Here is a 23,992-nt window from a genome sequence, read left to right on the forward strand (position 1 = left end):
ACAGAGAAATTTTAAGTCTCGCAATAAGCCAAATTGAATTTATCTAAATATTTCAATTAAAGGAACAATAGCTTTTAACATTACATTGTAAGTTTATTGTTATCATTGCTACGTGAATGAGTTGGAGTTGAGTTTAAAACCCTTAATGGACCATAAACAATAAAATGGCGTCCGGTTTTTTGTGTGTGCGATAAAATTATTGTTTTCATGAAATCTTAAGATATATCTAAGTTTCGGCTATGTAGTGATATTTATTAATATTTAAATATAAATATGATTAGTCTTAGCGTGTCTAATAAACTTAATCACTCATTGTTTGTGGAAAATAATGTGCGTGTCAGTTCTGCTCATAGCGTCGTTGTCCTATGCCGCCTTTTATATTGAGTTGATTAGACTAATTTACGAAGATTTCTTCGTGTAGACTGGTGTCCGTCAGTCAATAAAAGCATCGTTAAATATGAATTTACATAGATAGTACGTTTTTATCGGCATTGTGATCGATGAGTGCGTTGTGCGTTTGTAGTTGTGAAAGCGTACATACATGATCGTAATGTTAAAACTGTCATGAGGAGTCTTGTTTACTATCAAATAGGAAATTTGTGTTAGTGAATTAGTTTTATCAATTGTAATGAATTATATTTGTTGTTAAAAATGTGTATGCCTACTCCAAACAATGTTTCGGGCTTCGGTTACTCGTGGGGCTTCACGAGTTCCGCGGACCTTACGAAGGGCGAAGTGGAAACGCCGAGTAGTTTGAGCTATACCCTAGGAAATACGGTACGTATTACAATGAATTTAGACCTTATGTCATTACCTCAACAAAGTGACATTTGCATAGTAATTAACTTTCACGGTTGAGTAGAAATTATAATGTGTTGTGTTGATGCAGTTTACTTTCTTTGAAAACAATTTGATTGCCAAATGTATTGCTTTTCAGTTTAAAGTATGATTATCATTATAAATGTCTAATAAGTAGCTGTTACATCACATTTTTGCTTAGAAAGAAATAAAACAATGTTTATTTACACCAGAAAATCTTTGTCATTGTATTTAAAGTTAATAATTTATAGTTAGTGACTTCTAAATATAAATGTTATGTGTATCAAATATTTAACCACATACTATTATCATTACTTATGATAAAATAAAATAATGTGGGAATCAAGAGTATTATTGCATTAAATTCAGAATGAATCATAATTATTCTCGTAATCTTTGTAGGTCAATGAATATTAAGCTGTAAATGATAATCATATTTATATTAAAATGATAAACTGGCTTTGATTTTACTAGTTTAAAGATATTATTAATAAATTATGTAGTTAATTGATAAAGTTATAACTGGCTTGAAAAACTTATTTAGGTAATAACACTTACTTATTGAAAGTGTTACTATTAATGAGTGTCTTTATGGGCGATTATGTAGGTTTATTTTATAAAAGTTACTAATTATCTAATTATACACTTTCATGCTTCTCAATACAGTTTATAATAATATAATTGCTTATATTGCTCTACCATTTTAATTTCTCAGTGCATGAAGTAAAATTATTGACGGCTTATTTTCAATCAACAGATAATTTTCATTCATGGAATAAAATCAACACCTGTGTGTATATTTTCAGTACAAAATCTATCTTTCAAGTTATTTGGCATTGGAAAATCAACCTTAAGATCTTATTAGACTATGCTTACTCACAACAATAACTTGTGATCCAGTAAATGTTTCGATAAACAATTTAAATAAGAGTTCAATACTCCAAAACATGGTATTACAGAAAGTAGAAAGCTGTAGTTCCATGCCCTTCAAAGAATTCTGAATATCAATTGTATTTCTTGTTTGAATTTGGTATATCAAAATTTGTATATGGAATACCTACATTTATTAATGCTTTTTTACCCAAAATGGTACTACTCGATATGACCCTTATTTCATTATTTAAAACTACAACTTGTTTCTAAATTCTTTACAGGTGTCTCCAGAGACAACCCTAACTGTTATGTCCCATAAGACACCGCAAGTCCAAGAGAAAGTTGGTGCGGTCACCGTTGCAGTGTCAAATTCAGGGGCTCAGTTGACGAGGGTAGTTACTACAGGCACACCTGTCACAGGGAGACGGGCAATGTTTGTAGTCAATGATGCCACAACGCACACTATTAACAGAGTGTCACAACAGAATCAGACAGCAACTATACATAGTGAGTGTTATATTTTATTTTATTACTACTTACTTACGCGCACTCTGTTTGGCACCTTTTAAGCGTAGCGTGATGTTTATAGCCTTCCTCAATAAATGGAATCCAATACAAAAATATTTTTTCAAATTGGACTCTAGTTCTAGAGATTTATAAACTTTGTGTGATTACTTGTTGAGTTTAGTTGAAAAAGTTTAGTGTTAGTGATTCCACATTACTTCTCTGTAAGCAAACAGCTTTATTTTAATAGTTGTTTTCTTTTAGTTGATGATGAGTCCTATCTATCATATCTAAGTATGTGTGATATGTATAGGCTTAAAACAAAAATTAAACAACTAGATCCTAAATTATAACAATATATTTCTAAATACTAACATTTTAACTCTTCTTATTGCAGCTAACCTCGCTGCTAAGCCGTTTATGACACCAATAGGACCCATACAACTAACTGCAGAAGAATGCAACGAAATTCTCATGAAGAGAGCTCTACAAGCACAAGGCATTGCAACTCCTGTGATAGATGCTTCTCAACTTAATCATACAATTCTGAATGGAGGTCTGAAGAGTCTAGCAGAGGCTACGGTACAACAAACACAAGCGGAAACAATTCAGACTACCACAGTACATCAACATCATTTGTTGCATACCAAACAGGAGCCAGGAACAGCCAATAACTCGCCGAAAGTAAGTGACATAGCTACAATTCAATCATTAAAACCCTAATTCCCAACACATTTTTACTTCCTGTGGTGTTGCTTGTATCCATGGGTGGTACAGTCAAGTGATACGCTGCCCATTTGATGCGTTAAAGACAAAACACACGTAGCAAGCTCGGCTCCGGCTCGGTTCCGGCACGACGTGGTTTCGAATTATGGTTACCGCTAGCTGCCAGCGTGCTTACGGTGCGCCGACTGCTAGCTGCAAGCGTTCTGATTAATCCTTCAGGGAATGATAGACAATTTTCACCTTTTACTCCAGAGGAGAAATGAACCGTCCTGGCAGCTGTATGTTTTCTGTTGAGTTGATCTACATTTAGTTGCAGTTTTCTGCAATTTATGGACAGCACAGTCTTGACACCATTTTGTATCTCATTTTATTATTGAAAGCTACTCTACTAACTCTATTTTCTTACTTTAGTCAAGTGTCCACCTCAAACGCACAGGTAACATAGTAACGTGTAGTTAGACGGTATATTCTCAGACGGAGCTTCTGAACACCAACTCCGTGATGACGACGGCGCCCCCTGCCGCCGTCAAGGAGAGACCCTATGGGTGTGACGAGTGCGGGAAGTCATTTCTTCTGAAACATCATCTTACCACACATGCCAGAGTTCATACAGGTATGAGAAACTATCAATTACTTTTTAAGCTATTTTATCTTATCTACGGCCGCACTTGGGCCGAATACAAGCGGTCACACTTGCACTTCTGTCCCGCCCCAGATTATACGCTACCTATAAGGTTACGCTGTTAAAAACCGCCGCTGTTCCGCCCTAGTGCGGCCGGGGCCTTATAGATCCATCAAAGTTGCAGGCAATTAAAGTATATAGCACTATATTTATCCCCTTCTTCAACTCAACCCATCTTCACCCACAAAATCACAGCGTAAAGGATTTATTGCAGGTCAGACTTTTCAAGATGTAGTATTTTAATGGTTAAGTTTAGTTAACAATAGCGGCAATTTTCATACAACACACGTACTGATTAGACATACACAAAAATATAATTTGCATAGAGGAAAACTGTTATAAAAATAGTTTGAACGCAACGCAAATACATGATTTTAGGTAATTCCTCGTAAATATTACATTCTGGTAAACTGGCGCAAATGATTTTGTATCTTAACTTAAATGGGATAATATTTGTACCTATTTTGACAATTATATAATCTGAGGCGAACATAAGAGAGGAACATATAATTCAAATAGTTTTAAAGTAATTGATAGCACCATTAGGCTCTAATGCTGGTCTTTGTACGACACCGCGATTAGAGACATTTTGAGGTCATAATACGAGTCATAATATAAATGTAATTACTGGAGTAAAAATAGTTAGATTAAAACAATTTTACCGGAATTACCTTCTTCATTCTTAGAGGTGTAAGTGACCCTAACTTACTTTATTAACTACTGGAAATTTCCCACAAAGTTCCTTTACGGTATTCTAGAAATAGACTTAAAGCAAACTTATAGATTCAGGTGGATACATATGAAACTAGTAAGCAACTTAATAGATTTGTACTACAGAATCGTATTGTGAAGAAACTAGAGTCACTGTCCAACTGCAAAGTTAAGTTGGCACCACTATATAGTTATTATTATTAACACTTCGACATTGAAAAAGTCACCATGAAACAGCTATTTTTCTTTACATTTATGATAAAGTTATTTTTACTACATACAATATGTCTAATTAGCACTAAACTCTGGTAATTCTGCTAATTTATTTGAAATGCTTGAAGATATAACCTATCATATTCCAAATATATTCACAAAGAATAGCCATTTGTGATACAAGTATCTTTTAGTTATTAATTTATTCGACTATGACGGTATACGAATCACGAATATAAAAACTCTTAATAAATATGGACACAAAGTCACTAACAAATGTTTTCTAAAAATCATTGCACCAAAATATTTCTGACTCATCATTTGAGAGGATAAAAAGTAACTTACGTAACTTCATACTTTTTGTCATGCCTAGTGTTTATACATACATTTTAAAGTAGGATTTTTTTATAATGACTATCGTGAGACATTCTAAATTAACTAAAAATCACGGTTTACTCGCGTAAATTAATAGAGAAAAGCTCTACTAGTTTCGAGTCACAGTGGGACTTCATCATGAGTATCATGCGCAAACGCGGCGATGTCTAATCTTAGTGTCATGTTAATTCCAATAAATAAAAAAGACCCTTTTTTCACTTTGATGGTAATTGGTTAACTTTCTGTCTCATTGTATGAACATTAATTTTTCATTTAGGTACGGAAGAAATACCTATAATAATTTGTCATATATTTTATTTGATTGACATAATATACCTTTTTTACTTAAATGGAGCGTATTACATTTTACCGGAGCAATAAATGGCGAACCACAACAAATATAAATTAAGATTACTACAATGTTACTGACTAAACGAAGAAACTCGCACTTATATTGTATCCAATGTGTTCTGTGAAATAATTAATTAATAAACTTACAAAAAGTACTAAAACTCTGTTTGTTTGTTATTTCTAGTACTATTGGAATGCCATGAAATTATAAGCAAACTGTAGGTAGCTTCATACTATCTCATTTTGATCTACATATCAAAAGCCCATCAGAAGTCATTGCTGGACTTTAGGCCTCTGCAAAAGGTTTTACCATAATCTCCATGTACGACAAGCGGCTTTGATAAATGATATTTATTTCTGTAAATAGGTTACAAAATAACACTTTTACATGTCAATATTTCAAATAGCTTGAGGATGATTTAGGTATAACAGCACAAAATCTTTACGTAAATGACACTTCTATAATAATAATCTTGGAAAATGTATTTGTAGTTGTTAAGCCAATATAGTATGTTAGTGCATTAGATCTGTATAGTATACGCAGTAGTAGTAGCGCAGTGCACGTACCGACGCGGTCCGCTCTGTTTCAGGTGAGCGACCGCACGCGTGCGTGCACTGCGCCAAGACTTTCGTGCACAAGCACTGCCTCAACACACATCTCTTACTGCACTCTACTAACCGACCCTACCGCTGCCTCGAATGCAAGAAAACCTTCACGCTCAAACATCACCTCCTCACACACACACGGGTAATCCAATTATAATTATTAACGTAGAAATTGATTAATATTTCCCTAGGTGAAAGGCCACATGTATGCGCTCACTGCGGCAAAGCGTTTGCGAGGAAGCATTGCCTGAACACACACTTACTGCTACATTCTGCGCAGAGGCCGTATAGGTGTGATGAGTGTAAGATGGCGTTTACATTGAAACATCATCTCGTTACGCATTCTAGGGTGAGTTGATTTTGTCTCCAATACATCATGTTACTTCTAATTTTTCTTTATTCGATTTTCAACCTTACGCACTTATAATAAGATCTGTCTAAAATAGCATAGTGTGGTGGTGTGTTTAATAAAATAAACGTTAATAACAACACAAACATCATTTTGCTAACTTTATTAAGACAAATATCCAATCAAAGAACCAACTGATCTTTGTACATAATTTGCAGGTGCACAGTAGAGATCGTCCGTTTGTATGCAACGAGTGCGGGCGCGGGTTCCCGTTGAAGCGCCACCTGGTGACACACAGCAAGTACCATGCTGGGGAGCGGCCCTACGTCTGCAGTGATTGCGGAGAGAGCTTCGCGCAAAAGGTATGTTATACAGACATCGGCAACAGTTCGGCCGCTAGAAGTCAAAGTCAAAGTCAAAATTATTTATTTCAATTAGACCAGGACGGCATTTGAACGTCAAAGCAAATATAATAAAATTAATAACGTCAGTCTGTCGGTCAGTCCTCTAGTGAAGCTATTTGCTCATTCCAAAGTGTAGATTCCTATGGAGAAGAACAAGCAAGAAACTCCATAGATTACTCTTTTCCAATCAGATTCACAATACAATTCATGGTTACATTGTTTCGATTGCTTCAACTATGTGAGAACAATGTAAACTAATATTTAGTCAAAGTGATAGAAAAAGAAAATAACCCTGAGAACAACAAACTTAACTCGGTAAATTAAGAACATTTTACCGAAAATTTCAGTAGATATTTTTCTGTGTAATATTATACTGAACTATGACATTGCAAATTCACTCTTTAAGTTTAATTCGCTTTATCTTTATTTAAATACATGTCACACAACATGTCGATATAAAAATTGTGGCAGTCCCAGTAAGTTCCGAAGATAGTTGAGTTGGTAGTTTGTCTTAGCACATTTTTGTGTATCGGAAAGCCATACTTCGGCACGAATGGACCGGCTCGACCGGAGTGATACCACGACCTTACAGAAAATCGACGTGAAACAACGCTTGCGTTGTGTTTCTTTGTGTGATTGATGTTACCAAAGGCTCAATTAGCCCAATTAATTTCCTGACCCCCAAAAGGGTGGCAAAACACTTGTAACATCTCTGGTGTTTCAGTGTCCATGGGTGGCGATTGCTTACCATCAAGTCAACTGGCTGGCTTAATCCATAAAAAAATCATATTACTCTTAAACAAAACTATCTCAAATATTTTCATTAACTTTAACTCTGTTGATATTTATTATATTTTTATCATCTCCACATTACAATAACAATTATTAATTACCATGTTATCGGCTTACTCACGTAATTGTTTGACGAGGAACTCGACTAGTTTCAAGATGCCGTCGTGTGTCGCGGAATGCTGCTCATGAATATGAGCCTCTAGCATGGCTAGAAACTAGTCGAGTTCCACGTCAAACAATTACGTGAGTAAGCCGATAACATAATTATTAATTTAGTATAGGTGCTCCCACACAGCGGTTATATAACGTTATACAATAATGTGTAACAATAACATTTGTGTTTAAACAAATTATAAAGGTGCTCCCACACAGCAGTTATATAACGTTATACAACAATGTGTTTAAACAAATTATAACAGTAATTGTAGAGTATGTTACACGCTATTACAAATGTTATATGTTAATTACAGTGGCTGTAGAGTATGTTACATGCTATTATAAATGTTACACAATGTTGTATAACGTTATATAACTGCTATGTGGGAGCACCTTAAGTCTCACGAAAGTTACAATAAAATAAGAATAATTTCGAAATTCCCAGGAGCACCTAGTAATGCACAGTCGTTTCCACGGGTCGCTGTCTCCGTACGTGTGTCCTGACTGCGGCGTGACGTTCGCGCGCAAGTTCCAGCTCGTCAACCACGGCCGCGTCCACGGCAGGGTCCCGCACTCCTGTCCCGTCTGCGGGAAGGAGTTCTTGCAGAAACGGACCCTAGTCGCCCACATGAAGTTAGTATAATTCAATTAGTTTTGTTCTCATGACTGTTGATCAGTAATTTTATTCATTCCATACGGATAATATAGATTATTTTTATATATAAAAGTGATTCTGATTTTTTAACGTGAGATTACACGCCTATGTGCCCTATGAAGACTAAATAATGGCTGCCCGGATATTTTTTTCAATTTATCACATTTCAAACTATTAGATATTGTTCCAGAATCCACACAGGGGAGGGCGCAGTAGCATGTTTAGAATGTGGCGAAGCCTTTAAATGCAAATCAGAATTGCAACAACATTGCAAGATGACGCGACACTGTCTGCCGACGCAACAACAGCAACAACAACAACAGCAGCAGCAACAGCAGCAACAAGCCCAGCAACAAGCGCAGCAACAGGCGCAGCAACAGGCTCAGCAACAAGCACAACAACAAGCCCAGCAACAGGCGCAGCAACAAGCCCAGCAACAAGCGCAACAACAGCAACAGCAGCAACAACAACAGCAACAGCAAACAACTGTGATAAAACAAGATGATTTTAAACCGCAAATTGTACAGGTAACTTTATTCGACTAATTACTATTTTAAACATAGAGGAAATGCTCAATTAGTCTAACAAAAAATACTATTTTATTTTTTGTTTGTTCTAGGTCATAGGTGCTGATGGTCAAATAGTGTCGGAAAAGACTAGTCCGGGTTATGCGTGTCCAGAGTGTGGATCCTGTTTCAACACAAAGGTTCGTTTTGTTATTTTTGATAATCATTACGTGTCTTATGTTTATGGTTTGAAAAGATTGCAAACAAATTTATGTATTCTCTTAGACGTCATAGTTTTTTAGGTGTATTTGTTGGTTTGAAGATGCCATGTTTGTAGCATAATTGAAGGCCTCAGTGTGGCTCGAAATTGGTTGAGCACATCTGTAATAGAACATATCGACGGTTAAAAGGAAATAGGGTATAAGCGACAAAAAATGTACTATGTAACTAGGAAAATATTTTTTTTGCTAGTGTATAAACGCCAAAAATGTCATCGTAGAGCCATGAGAGTAAGCGCATTCGAAAGAGCGTAAAATTTTATGTAGGATAGCATAATAAACTAATTTTTGACCAAAATGTATTTCCTTTTAACCATCTATATAGTTAACTAGCTACTTCCGCGCGGTTTCACCCGCTCTGGTCGGCTCCTATTGGTTGTAGCGTGATGTTTTATAGCCTATAGCCTTCCTCGATAAATGCACTATTCAACACAAAAATAATTATTCAAATCGGACCAGCAGTTCCTGAGATTAGCGCGTTCAAACAAACAATCAAAGAAACAAACTCTTCAGCTTTATAATATTAGTATAGATAGCATAATAAACTAATTTTTGACCAAAATGTCGCTTATACTCTATTTCCTTTTAACCGTCTATATAGTTAATTTAGAAAAATTGCTTGTTTAGTTGGATTTACATAATGTATGTAGAGTTGGATTGTAGTAAGTAATATATTATGTCCCCGCTGCAGGAGGCGCTGTCCCTGCACGTGCGCCTGCACGCGGGCGACCGCACGTGCGTCACGGACCTGTGCGCGCTCACCGCGGCCCTGCAGCCCGGCCTCGTCGCCGCGCACCAACAACACAGTACGTACATACTCGTACTATGAAACAATTTTTTTTAATCTTTATTTATTTACAGGGTTTTTTCTTAAAAGAAAACGACACCCCGATTATTGAAGACAGAATAACAAAAACAGACACTTATAAAAGACTTAGGATTAAGTTAACCTACCCGCAACCTATTTCTATGAAACAATGTAACCATGAATTGTATTGTGAATCTAATTGAAAAAGAGTAACCTATGAAGTTTCTTGCTCGTTCTTCTCCATAGGAATCTACACTTTGGAACAAGCAAATAGAGCAAATAGAGGACTGACTGACAGACAGACGTTATTAATATTATTATATTTGCTTTGACGTTCAAAAATGCCTTCCTGGTCTAATTGAAGTAAATAATTTTGACTTTGACTTTGACTATGCCTGCCTCACTCAGTAGGGTCACTGGTAATTAGTGAACGATATTTAAACATTATGTTATCGGCTTACTCACGTACTGTTTTGACGAGGAACTCGACTAGTTTCAAGCCATGCTAGAGGCTCATATTCATGAGCAGCATTCCGCGACACACGACGCGGCGATTGTCACGCAGTTTTATTTTTATCACAATAATAAAACAATAAAATATCGCGCGTGCGTACGTTCGTTTAATGATCAGCCGCTAGCAGCGAGGCGCCGACGCCCACGTTATCGGACTTTTGTTGGTATTTTGGAATTTTACGCGCAGTCCCAGTGTGCCCAATCCTCCACACTGTGTTATCCTCCTGTGTCCTCCCTTACCCTGCCATGCTCTGCATAGTCCAGTCCTCTATGACATGACTTTGGGTCCTATATGAGACGTGGGACTGACATGTAATTTTTTTTTCTGTTCTTTTCATCTGCAATCAGTCTACAGACTTTAATCAGATTTCTTCAGTGATTCTTGGAGTGTTTATAGATCAGGAAGCCATTGCCTCACTGTCCATTTAGAGCACATGGTTTCTTTTAAGCCTCTTAACCACAATGTCATTAAGTACAGTACTCTCAACGGATCTTGGCAGGTCTGAACTACGTGCAGAAGGCTGCGCAATAAGTATTTTTTAGAACCAAATGGTGGCATGAGGCGAGGTGCGGGGGGCGGCGATCTAGGCTAGAGATTGACCATTTCTAAATACAATTGACCCTTTACACTTATTGCGCAGCCTTCTGCACGTAGTTCAGACCTGCCAAGATCCGTAGAGAGTACTGTAATCCGGCTGCAAGTGGATTGGGATGATGGATTAGACGTTCGGTATGCTTTTTGTTGTAGCTCTCTATTTCTGAGGCCACAGTATTACTGACATGTAATTTCATAACATTTGTTTACAAGATGATTGAACATATCTTCAAATTCTTGCAGGTTTTATTATTCCCGACCAGCCCAACATACAGATAATCTCGTCGAACGCGAACAACGTTGGACATACACAAGTCATAGCCTCGGTAAGTGCAACCCATTATTTTCATATACTTGAAACTAGCTACTTCCGCGCGGTTTCACCCGCCCTGCTCGGTTCCTATTGATCGTAGCGTGATGATTTATAGCCTATAACCTTCCTCTATAAATGCCCTATCCCACACAAAAATAACTATTCAAATCGGACCAGTAGTTCCTGAGATTAGCGCGTTCAAACAAACAAAAAATCAAAGAAACTCTTTAGCTTTATAATATTAGTATAGATTACCCATCTCAGTAGACAAAGTTGAGTTTTATTCCCCTATATTTTAACTTTAATTTGTCACTTTTTCGTACAGCAATATGTACTTAATATTTATCACTTTTCTTCTTTTTCAATGTATTTAGTGAGCAAATGATTTTTTGTCATTCTTTATTCATTAAAGAGATCGAAACATCACCGTGTGCTTCGCTCTGATTGACCAGCTCCAATGAAAACTAATCAGAGGGCTAAATGCGGTAACAAACTAGGGCTTCCAATCCCGCAGCCTGAATTCAATCTCGGTATTTGCGGGATCCCGCATATTGAAAATATTCATATATAAATAAGGCAAATAAAACAATGAATTAATCAACTAACTCCGCATTTATTTAAATATTATTATAAGTATGAGATCAATCAAATTACACCGTTTATTCTTCACAAATACAGTTTGTTAAACAAACTACTAATAACTTGTACTCAGCCCTCTGGACTGAACTTAATTTACCTCTTGTGATGAAGTCTTTTAGGAACATTTAGTCAACAGTGTGATCTCTTACCTTACAGAATCATCAAATAACTGCTCCTCGACCGAAAGTCCACTTCTGTGGCGACTGCGCGAAAGGATTCGCAGCTAAACACGGTTTAATAGCGCATCAAAGGAGGTATGTATTGTTATCTTTTTTAAAGGATATCTTTATATCTAGACACACGGCAGTGTGTCCGCCAAGTTCGAGCAAAAAAACCGACACACCGGCCGTGGGTTATATTACACGAACCATTTCAGGCCAAGTTCGACCCACCTATAACTCAAATCTATTTTATCTACGCATATGAAATTTCTAGTATCTGTCGAGATCTACTTACTTATCTAAAATACAAAATTTCATTAATGTACCTATTGTAGGTCTTGAGATATTGACGTCAGAAAATCGCTATTTTTACTATACACTCACTGACTGACTGACTCACTCACTCACTCACTCACTCATCAAAAACCTAGACCACTTCCAATGGTCGTATTGACTTGAAATTTGGCATGGAGGTAGGTCTTTAGGTCAAGGTAAAGGAAAAAATCTGAAAATGGCCAAGTGTGAGTCGATTTTAAAAATAATGAAGGTGTAAATTCATACCCCTAAGGAAATAAAACAAAAAAAAATATCTATATCTTCCAATGGTCGTACCGACCTAAAATTCGTTACGAAGGTTTGTATTTAGTCAAAGTAAAGTAAAATAAGAAAAAAAGAAAATAAACCTTACAAAAATAAATGAAATCCCACCCAAAACATAAATGTGAAAGGCTGCCAAGTTCGATAATATTGGAATGCTTCGCCTATAAAAGAAGTGAGATCTAAATAAGTACCAAGTTCCATACACAGACCTCAGTTAAAAATGATATAACTTGGCAAGTTTTAATAGAAAATTATATACTTGACTCATTGCGTTTAGTAGGTTTATAACAAAGTGTGTGAAAACTTGCCAAGTTACATAATTCTTAACTGAGGTCTGTGTATGGAACTTGGTACTTATTTAGATCTCACTTCTTTTATAGGCGAAGCATTCCAATATTATCGAACTTGGCAGCCTTTCACATTTATGTTTTGGGTGGGATCTTTTTATACACAACTAGCAAACACGGCGAAGTCCGTTTCGTCCCCAATGATTTTCTATGTTTTCCTGAAATTTCTTTGCCTCACGGAGCCCGAGACCTTTCCATCGAATGCAAAACCGTGGAAATCGGTTCATGCGTTCTGGAGTTATAGCGTCGGGGAGGAAAATCCAACTTATGTTTATATTATAGAAAACACATTGTTTTTATGACACTTTTAATGGTTATTCGTGTACGATATTATTTGTTTTGCGTAAATAAATAAAATAAACTATGTTTGTCTGCAGACACCCGGACGGTAGCTGTACGCTCCGTACACACGTGTGCGACCAGTGCGGGAAGGCATTCTTCCAGAAGAATCATCTCATGCTACATCAACGGCAACATATGGACCTGCCGCCTAGAGCTGTAAGCAATATCACTTTTATTCTTTAACTAGCTACTTCCGCGCGGTTTCACCCGCTCTGCTTGGCTCTTATTGGTCATAGCGTGATGTTTTATAGCCTATAGCCTTCCTCGATAAATGCGTTATCCAACACGAAAAGAATTATTCAAATCGGACCAGTAGTTCTGGAGATTAGCGCGTTCAAACAAACAAACAAACAAACAAACAAACTCTTCAGCTTTATTATATTAGTATAGATTAGTATAGATTGGACGGTATAAGAATCACTCGACAGACATCCGCAATATTGGAACAGTTACAAGTGAGTTGCTGACGTCCAAGGAGGTTGGACCGCCAATAACCACGCCACTATTTGAATGACATCGTGAAACACAAAGCAAGCAATGTTTTACGCCGGTTTTCTTGAGATCGTGGTTTCACTCTGGTCGAGCTGGTCCGTACGTGCCCTAGCATTTCTCTCACGTAATAGTATTATACCTTCTTTCCCTGCGATGCGCTTCGCTTTAAGCTTCCTTGTGCGAACTGCTAGGGAGTGGAACTCCTTGCCGGAGTTTTGTGTTTCCTGATGGGTATAATCTGGGTGTCTTCAAGGCCCGAGTGTATTGGTTGCTTATGGGCAGACGTGCTCCACCGTAGGCCGCATCATCACTTACCATCAGGTGGGATAGCGGCCAAACGTCGACCCATTAAATGTAAAAAAAAAAGATGATATGCTGTTGACTCAGCGACCCAAATCTTAGCCTCGAATACGAAATTTCACAATTACTCGCGTTTCTCCGCCGCTTCTTAACAATTATCAGCTCTGTAGTTATATCTCAAAATGTTATTACAGAGTCAAGGCCAAAATGTATCCCAACAACAAACTACACAACAACAAGTGCAACAGGCAACGCAACAACAAGTACAGCAACAGGTGCAGCAACAGGTGCAGCAACAGGTGCAACAACAGGTGCAACAACATCAAGTGCAACATCAGACACATCAAACGTTGGAATTGGAGCAGGATCATCAGCAGGCCACGCATATACAAGTGGTAAGTAATTACATATTAAGGCGCCTCTACAAATATTGACTAGAGTATACTGACATAACCAGGGGCCTTAGTCTGCTATTACAATTGTGTCACAATGGTCGATCACTGAGCAGTGCAAGAGGGACGGAGCTATGTAGGTTGTATAGCTCCATCCCTCTCGCACTGTGCAATGATCCAACATTGTGACACAATTGTAATAGCAGACTAAGGCCCCAGGTACGCAGGTTTTTGAAGAGATTTTGTAATAATCATGTATTGTATTTAATTGGAGGTGGAAATACGGTATTATGTCACAATTATGGACCCTATTATATGAGTTAGGAAATGTATGATGACCAACAACGCATGTGTGGTTCCCTTGGTGTTGTCAGTGTCCATGAGCGGTACTGTAGGTACGACACTTACCATTGACACCCATTTGCTCATTTGCCAACTCCTATTCTATAAAATAAGTTCTGATTATGCACTAACTTTATGTTACTCTAGAGTTTAATGTAGTATTTTTTTGAGGTACTGTTTTTGGGGTATATATGGATCAAAAAGGTGTAACATTGGACCATACATATAAGACCAAGGCTTTCATTCCCATCAAGTTTCACTGAAGCTTAAATGAGGACATAGGATACTAGATTGAGATTAAAAATGGGATCCAATGTTACACCTTAGATCCAATTTTACAGAAAAAACTGTTATAAAATCAGTTTCCCATCTACTAAAGAGGTTTGAATTGAATGCTAATTTCAAAAAATCGCTTAATGAGCCGTTGATATAGCATTAAAATATCGTTTCAGTAGATGAGAAATATAATAAAATTCACTAAATCAGCAAATTAATTTACATGCTCTGGTCAAGAAAAAATTAGCAAATAAAAACCGAACCAAAGAATAAAACATAAGTTTTAACGCTGATTATGTGAGTTTTATTTTGTTAAATTTATTTATAATAATTAATATTAATTGGCTTAGATGTACGTCGTAAATGAAGCGAAGGTCAAGCAAGAAGTAGTTTGTCACGGTACGCAGTGATTCGTAAGAATGTTTTTAAATTATACATGTTATACAGGATGAAATTGTGTTCTTATCTTTAAGGAAACATTATAGCCAAGATTATGAACTGCCTTGATACTAACCAAGATAGTGCCAAAAATTGCCTTCGAAATGTGTGAGCACAAAATATCCACCAGTGTTGTGGTCTACATAACGGGTTACCGGGACTCTGGCTCAAAGCAGGAGAAGGAACAGAGTGGTTTTTAGTCAATAGAGTCTGACACTCCCTCTCGCCTCACTCAGGGCAGGACGACGTCTTAAGATGATCTTCCCCCCATAAAAAATATTTTTGACACTATCTGGGTTAGCTATAGTAAAAGCTTTTCGTAATCTTAAATAGGTTCACCTTAAAGTTATGTATTCTATTTCAGCCTGTATATTATAACTTGGTAAAGGACGGTAGGGACGATATTAAACTTTATTTATTCGTATTTTTAACGGTTTTGTACTTTTATAGACTGTCTATAAAAGTATGTTAATAATGGTATTCTAAGTCTAAGATTCATGTGTAAAGTGTTCCTTATGTCCTATAAAGTTATTACAACAGTGATATAACAAAGTAAATCTTGTACTAGATAATATAAATAGATAATTTATGTAGAAAATAAGTTTATGTATGTATTACAATCGTTTGTACTAGATAATGTTCCATTGTTGACTTTTCAGTAATAGTTACCAGTACCTTTTCAGCATTAGGTGAAAAGTTCTGCAACTTTTAAAACTGTTTGTGTGATGTACCTAATTATGGTAACATTATCTATAAAACTGTATTTGTAATTTGTATATAGTTAAATAGAATATTAAAATTAACTTAAGTAGAATCTGTATATTATGTTGAGATGGGAATATAATTGGTATAGTGAGCATATTGTATTATATATTTTTCTAATGTTACTCGTATAACCACAGGTGACGAATAGATCTGGCCAGGTAATTGGCAATCAGATTGTGGTGGGAGGACTGAGTGGAGGGAGGCGTCTCGTGACTCCGCTACATATCGTGAGCAGAGACGTCAAGCCCAACCTGTCACATCTACACAAACACCATGCACGGCAACATACCACCAGGTAATTAGCTCGGATTAAAAAATATTATGCCATAAGTTCCTTAATCTAGAAACAAATTATTTCTTCTAAATTAATAATTATAACAAACTCCGCCCCTAAAGATAACTCACTGATGAAGTGTGTTGTAGGCTCAATTCTTACTGCACATTTAATAAAGATCAGGTAGTAGTGCTCTGTGATAAACTTGATACTTTTAAACTGCAATCCCTGACGCCTGGCAGGTAAGCAGATTATTCAAACCCATCTTGGACGCCAGTAGTGTACTATTTCAGATTTAAATAATACATTTATTTTACTTTTCTTTCTACAGTGGTGATGCAAAAGAAGTCGGTGGTCTAGTCCTGTCAGCAGGTCGGACAGGCCTCATAAAGTACGAGATCTCCCTCCCTCCCCCAACGTCAGTAGTACAAGTGCAACAACTAGACTGAGTGAAGCGAGACCCAGACGAACCTATGGTCGTTTGGATGAAAAAGTGACAGTGACATGTGAAAGTGACAGTGACATTAGTGCAGTGATGTGATCCTAGTATGCTTGTACGAGATTTGAGTAGAAAAGCAATAAGTAGATTTGAGGTAATATTTGTGATAGCATTGTTGTTCTGTGTTGCAAAGTTTGGTAGTTTCTTTCTCTTTATTGTTGAGGGGTTGTTTCAGTTTCATATAGATAGGTATAAAGTAGGACATTCAAGCTAATATATAACACTCTAGCACAAGGCAGGTTTAAGTCAATGATAAAAAGCCTGGCTATTTGTCCTCACCATTTTTACAAATGTATGAAATTCTCAACCTTCCTTTTTGGGAATAAAGTTAAAAATCTATCAAAGATGTCTTATCTAATATCATGCTTCATGCATTCGATTCACTCTTCACACAAGGTGATTCCATTGTTGAAATAATAGCAATTAAATTATTAGCTTGCATTTAATAAAACACTGCCATATAAGCAATATAAAGAAATATTGTTGAAACAATGGAATCATAATCTTACAAACTGGGCATTAGAGTTGAGTTAAGTAGACATTAATTGTGTCAATATAAAGTGCTACTTTATTACTGGACCTTATACATAAAGGGAGTTCTGTACTCTTAGTACGATTTTGCTTTGCGTTTAATGTAATCGAAACGAGAGCGCATTCGGCGCTCTGATTGGCCGAATAAACCAACCAATCAAAGTTGCGAACGGGCTCTCGTTTCGATAGCTAAGCTAAAACTTTTTCCTTTCTTTTAGAACACAATTTTGATTATAACAGTAAGTTATTGATTTATTTTATAAATTTTAAAACATCTACTGTCAATGTGCCTAATAACTACTAGTTATTGCATTTTCTAATTGTATTTCATGAAAATAATTATGCTCCCATAATTTTAACTGCAATAATTGAGTTTAGTGTACTCTGTAGTATTGCTTTATAATGAACATAACTGATTCAATGTCTATTTATCTCAATTTAAAACTAGTTATAGTAAAGTTACTGCTCTGGATCTTGATAAATGTTAAATTTTCTAAAATACATAATTTTGTGAATACCTAAGTACCTACTATGCTTTGACAAAATAACTATATTTATGAGAAGAATATAAATACTGAATTATAATCAGTACAATATGATGGCAGTTAGTTTTGTGTTAAATTTTATATTATACCTTTGTTGATTATGTTTTGGGTCAGTTGTTAATATTTCAATTTATAAGTCAGTGTGTTGGGACCTTGGGGCAGTCAAAATAGTCAGGGTTCCTGTCAAGTAACGAATGCCTCTTGAGTCTTCAAATTCACAATTGAAACTTTAACTACTTACTACAAAGTGCACTTTAATTTTTGTATGTATGTATGCCTTTCTCCTTTCAGGTAGGAAAATTCCAAACAATAAGGTGTAATTTTAAAATAGTTAACCAACAAACTAAAAGCTTATGTTGTACTTCACATAGTTCTGTTGTAACATTATTAACTAACTACTGACCTAAACTACATTTTTAATTGTTTAACTACTGATTTCTATGTCGTCTTTAGCAAATGAAAGATAGGACAATTTTTATAAGTACCAGAATTCTCGTGCAAGCTTACTAATGTATAAAAATGGTACATTTTGTATAAAGGTATGACTGAAAGCTATTTTAGTGTAAATACTGTGTACGTGCAATGCAGTTGGGTTAGGAAAATTTAATCATCTCAGTTACAAAGACATTTGGTGCCGAGGATAGTTATATTTCTGCTCTGTCATGTGTGTTTTATAGTCTATTTTTATTATTTCTGTAATTGCAATTGTTTAGAGTTGTTTTAGTTGCTTTGGAACATAAAGGTCAATGGGCAAATTGTATGGGAAAAAAACCCACGGCGGACAGAAATGAAATTATCAGGATATATTAATAAAATGGGTCTAGTTTATCATGGTAAGGGTCGCTTTCTTGTGGGATGTGGGAGTATGGAGAAAAATAAATTTATACATAATTATTTATTCGGCGTGATCAATATCCTTAACATAATTTGCATAGAGCTGAAAATTGGCATAGGCGTTAAGTACATCATTATAAACAAAATGTCAAAAATCCCCATCTATCCCATTTTAGGCAAAAAAAATATTCAAGGTCAAAAGGTCAAAATTATGTTTTTTTCTATTTTTCTCGAAAACGGTAAGTTTTATCGTACAAATATGTTCGACGGAGTTGTAGATCATACAATTTTCGACAAAAATGGTTCATCACTTTTACTCTTACGACTTTTCATTCGTGAGATATCACGCTTTTAATCAAATAAATCACAGTTTACTACAATACTCGCTACTCCCGCGCGATTTTACCTGCTGCGCGGCTCCTGTTGATTATAGTCAATAAATAAACACAAACATATAACACAATAATAATAATTCGATTCAGGTCAAAAGTTCTTGAGATTAGCGTGTTCAAACAAACTCTTCAACTTTAAATATTAGTACTACTCCCGCATAGTTTCAGCTGCTACTCGACTCATATTGATTGTAGCGAGATGTTTTATAGCGTATTATAACTCGTATATATCTCGATAAATAGACAATTCAACACAAAAATAATAATTTGATATGAACGGAGTAGTTCTAGAGATTAGTGCGTCCAAACAAACTATTCAGCTTAAAATAATAGTGAGACTCCTACTACCTACCTACCTACTAAAAACCTTCCTCGATAAGTGAACTATCTAAAAAATAAAAATCAATTCGCAGTAGTAGTTGTTCTGGAGATTAGCGCGTTAGGAGATTCAAACTAACTCTTTAGTTTTTTTTGTAACTTTCGTGAGACATACTAAATTAATTATTATGTTATCGGGTTACTCACGTAATTGTTTGACGAGGAACTCCACTAGTTTAAAGCAGCGCTACAGTACATACAGCGCTACCAGTAGCAGCGCGACAATCGCCGCGTCGTGTATCGAGGAATGCTAAAAAACAAAACTACAAGAGCAAATTGAATTACTCCTTTTGTGTTTGATAGTCCATTTATTGAGGAAGATTATAATTTATGAAACATTACTTTACGCTTAATAGTAGGCGAGCATCGATGGAAACTGCGCAGAAGTATTTAGTACAAATATTTTAAGCTGAAGAATTTGTTAGAACACGCTAATCTCTTTTATTAATTAGTCCATCAATCGACTTATGCTTATCCTATAAAACATAATGCTACGTACAATTAATAGGAGCCGAACAGAAGGTAAAACCGCGCGAGTATTATTTAAAATGTGATTTATTTAATTAAAACCGCGATATCTCACGAATGGAAAGTCGTAAAAGTAAAAGAGATGAACTATTTTTGTAGAAAATTGTATGATCTACCACTCTGTTGAACATTTTCGTACGATAAAACTTACCGTTTTCGAGAAAAATGGAAAAAACCGTAACTTTGACCTTTTGATCTTGAATATTTCTTTTAGTAAAAGTCAAATCGATGGAGATTTTTGACATTTTGTTTATAATCAAGTAATTAACATCTATTCCAATTTTCAGCTCTATTAAGCGATTTGGGAATTATGTCAAGGTTACGACTTAATTTCGTCTATTTTTGGCTCTAACTTTTTTTTCCCATGGATTTAAAAAAAAACAACTATACCTAATGTTAAGTAAATTTATACTCTTTCATTTGATATCATTTTCATTCGTGTCCGCGACCGGGTCGGATTCCGCCCAATGACCTTACAATATTATTTCCATCAATGGTATCGCCCATTGAGTATATTACCAAACAAGGGGTGTACTTCCAGACTACATTGTTGATAATATCTATATTACTAAAAGTTTTGAAAATAGTAAAGCCCCATTGATAATATTTTGTGATAATTAATAATAGTTATAGCTTAATATATTGTTCAAAAATTAATTACAGAAGTATTTAATGTTTGTTTCAAAGTAATTCTAATTACTCTATGTAGTTATAATTGCAGAAATTGGGGCCTTTCTATTAAAGATCGATTAACTAGTAATGTAAAAATAGTTTGTATATAAAACTCTATAAACACACATGACAAAGCTCAAATGCTCCTTAGTCAACTTTATATATATAACTAAAAAAAACTAAGCCTAAATTAAAAAAGAATGTAATTATAATGCCAATAGATTGGAAAGCTTTATTTAATGTTTAGATGTCTGCCTTACAATAGAGCCTTAATTTTATCGTTCTTTGTAATAGATATTATAGCGACGAAAAACTACTTAATTTCGATGGCAATAAAAAAGAAACTGATTCATTTGTGTATAATTAGTTATAAGTGAATGTTCTAAAATTTAGGACATTGGCGTGTTAAGAGACGAGGTAATAGGAACCTGTTTTTGTATAATACATAGTTGTAAGGGCAACTTACTATAGTTAGTAATCTCCTGTACATATCAAGTTTATACAACACTGAATGGCGTTTTGTAATAAAATGTACAATCTCTATGTAGGTATGCATTTAAGTTTTTGGTCAAATGTTGTTCCGTATTTATCGAACATGTTACTGGCCGTTTAAGATATAGATAGTTCATGGAGAATTTATTTTTCTTGCATTCGAATCATCGAATCTGTTGTTGTTTGAAAGTTACGCACATTTAGCTTAGGTGTTAACGAAGTTTTAGTAATAACTAGTTTACTAGTAATTTTAATTTTAGTCATTTAGTTAAATATTCTCTTTACATTATGTCCTCAACAGCCACTGGCATTTCCGATGTATACGAACAACTTTTTAATTATTATTTAGGCGTCCTGTCAATAGGCTTCTTGTAAGTACATATGAATAATCATTTTATTTCCTTTGTTTGTAGTTATGGCAGTAAGGAAGGCGTGTTATGTGCAATCAAAATTCAACATATTATAGATCTGAGGTTTTATTGGGTATTGTCGAAAACTCTTTTGATGTGACTTGGCTGAATAAGTTGTTACCTGTACCTCTACCATGAGTTTACTACAATAGTTTTTGTTGATACTCGATAGCGAAGGCGTCAATTTTTTTGTATATCAATTTTTAGTTCCACAGGTGACCGGTAGAGACGTTGTAAATTTTGCCATACAAAAAATTTACATCGTCGCTAGCGACTATCGACAAAAATACTATTGCTTCGAACTCATGGTAAAGGTTCTTGTCATAATAATTACAGATGTAATAGACTATTTAAAAATGGTTATTAATTTATTTGTTCAAGTTACATCATTATTGTTGATTGATGAATAAATATGGATGTAGCAATGTTGTTTAAGGTTTCCACTGTATTTAATATGTCACTGAATATTGGGAAGTAGTCATATAATAACGGAAAGTACCTAAATATAAATGGGTAATGGATTTTACTTAATATTGTTTTAAGTACATTTTTAATATAAAGTATTTTTTGTTTATTTTTTAAACTTATGTCCAAAAAAGTACTTAATTATTTGCTCTGGCATAGACAATTTTTTAAAGATAGATGTGGTGCGAAGTCTTCCATTACAGTGATACCATAGACAACATTGCGCCCCAAACAGAGTGACACTCGTCTATTATTTTTGGTATCTATTCTAGTCTGTGATAAGGGAATGTTTATTACTTCTGTCCGTAACATGTCCATGGGAAAATAGAGATATAAATATATTTTATAATTAAACCGTAAAATACATAGGATTTTACATCTACCGCAGTTATATTATTTACTTATATCTAAACTATCACATCTCAGTGAAATCTTTATATAAATATAATTCTTATTACTTCAGAGTTAGAGTGCTTTTCGTATATCAAAGGCTATTTAGTACAGTAAAAATATTGGCCTTCTGAAGAAGCAATATTAATTATAAATATTTTATTATAACTTTGGATAGCAATTTTAACTATAACTCACACAAATAGTAAAAACAATAGCGAAATAAATGTTTTCACCTCAGATTTATTATAATAAGCGATAATTTGGTTTTATTTGAGAATTTGTAAATTGAAATAAAACATGAAGCTGTAACCGATAGCCAAGTAAACAAAGGCTGAAAACAGCCGAAGATAATCTCGACGGCCACTTTTTAGTGAAAACATTACTATAAAACACACGTAGTACAAAGTTACTTGTTTTACTACGTGAAAAGACTTATTTAGTGCACATTTTTATATATTGAAATATTTCATAGCGCCAAATAATATTCCAACCTGGTGGTTGTGGCGTAGCGTGCCTTAGCGAGGCACCGTACAAAAAATTGTTTGGGGATCCTTATTTTAGGGGGTAAAAATCATCCAATTACTTCGCCCATCCTTGGGTGAGACGAGGTGTCACACTCTTACTGACGTTTGGGAAGTTTTTATTTTTTGCCTAAGCACGTTAGGGGGCAGAATGGCAGATACGGCGCTAGCTACGCTCCTGTCAACTATTCAGTGTGTTTCAACCAGTCTTAATCTTCCAATTTTACATGACTTCCATATAAAATAATACAATTAGGGAATAATTTCTTCCAAAATAACGTTTTTATAAACAAATTCCGACATATTACGGACAGAAATGAGTGGCGTGGTCAGCTTATTTTATCTACGCAGTATTATGTATAAAAAAGATCATTAAAATAAAATTGTGGTCACCCAGAGATACTACTTCCATATTTTATTATGTTTCTCTTTTAATATATGAAATAAATCTTGACAAGTTGTTTGCCATTAACTTTCATGTAAATATTATAGTGGATATCTATAATTTTTATATTAAATGAGAATATACATACCGCAACTTTTGTTTAATTTTTTGGTACAGCCTTCATGAAGAAAATTGTTACACCATGAAGCAGATACAACGAGATGTTATAACTGAATTTCCCTATCACATTATGGCATCTTCTCTCTGTACTTGCTTCATAATTAACACACACTTGACTAAAGAAAGTACCACTTTCGTTGATCGAATTTTTTTTATTCTTACGGCAAATT

The 23,992-nt window shown here is 35.1% G+C and overlaps 1 protein-coding gene across 2 annotated transcripts; it reads left to right on the forward strand.

Annotated features, from left to right (window-relative positions):
• Positions 1–140: 140 nt before the first annotated feature.
• Positions 141–23,795, forward strand: LOC118268871 (zinc finger protein 432). Of its 2 annotated transcripts, none has more exons than XM_050704231.1 (16): positions 141–777; positions 1,974–2,199; positions 2,594–2,880; positions 3,382–3,535; positions 6,052–6,209; positions 6,428–6,571; positions 8,007–8,194; positions 8,407–8,743; positions 8,836–8,922; positions 9,692–9,806; positions 11,160–11,242; positions 12,025–12,122; positions 13,354–13,474; positions 14,305–14,505; positions 16,461–16,618; positions 16,929–23,795. In XM_050704231.1, the coding sequence occupies exons 1-16, from the start codon at positions 652–654 to the stop codon at positions 17,044–17,046; spliced, it is 2,601 nt and encodes an 866-aa protein (XP_050560188.1). In that variant the 5' UTR covers positions 141–651; the 3' UTR covers positions 17,047–23,795. The 2 variants fall into 2 exon arrangements, with proteins under 2 accessions (XP_050560188.1, XP_050560195.1); XM_050704238.1 differs by having other exon boundaries at positions 3,397–3,535.
• Positions 23,796–23,992: the final 197 nt, after the last annotated feature.

Source organism: Spodoptera frugiperda, chromosome 2 (assembly GCF_023101765.2).
Source record: "Spodoptera frugiperda isolate SF20-4 chromosome 2, AGI-APGP_CSIRO_Sfru_2.0, whole genome shotgun sequence".
Taxonomy (NCBI): Eukaryota; Metazoa; Arthropoda; class Insecta; order Lepidoptera; family Noctuidae; genus Spodoptera; species Spodoptera frugiperda.

Excerpts from the sequence above, each read along its gene's own strand:
- LOC118268871 (XM_050704231.1), top strand. The coding sequence starts at position 652 with ATGTGTATGCCTACTCCAAACAATGTTTCGGGCTTCGGTTACTCGTGG. Across the intron at positions 11,243-12,024 it reads ATACACAAGTCATAGCCTCG|AATCATCAAATAACTGCTCC; the intron begins GTAAGTGCAACC and ends CTTACCTTACAG. Across the intron at positions 16,619-16,928 it reads GCACGGCAACATACCACCAG|TGGTGATGCAAAAGAAGTCG; the intron begins GTAATTAGCTCG and ends TTCTTTCTACAG.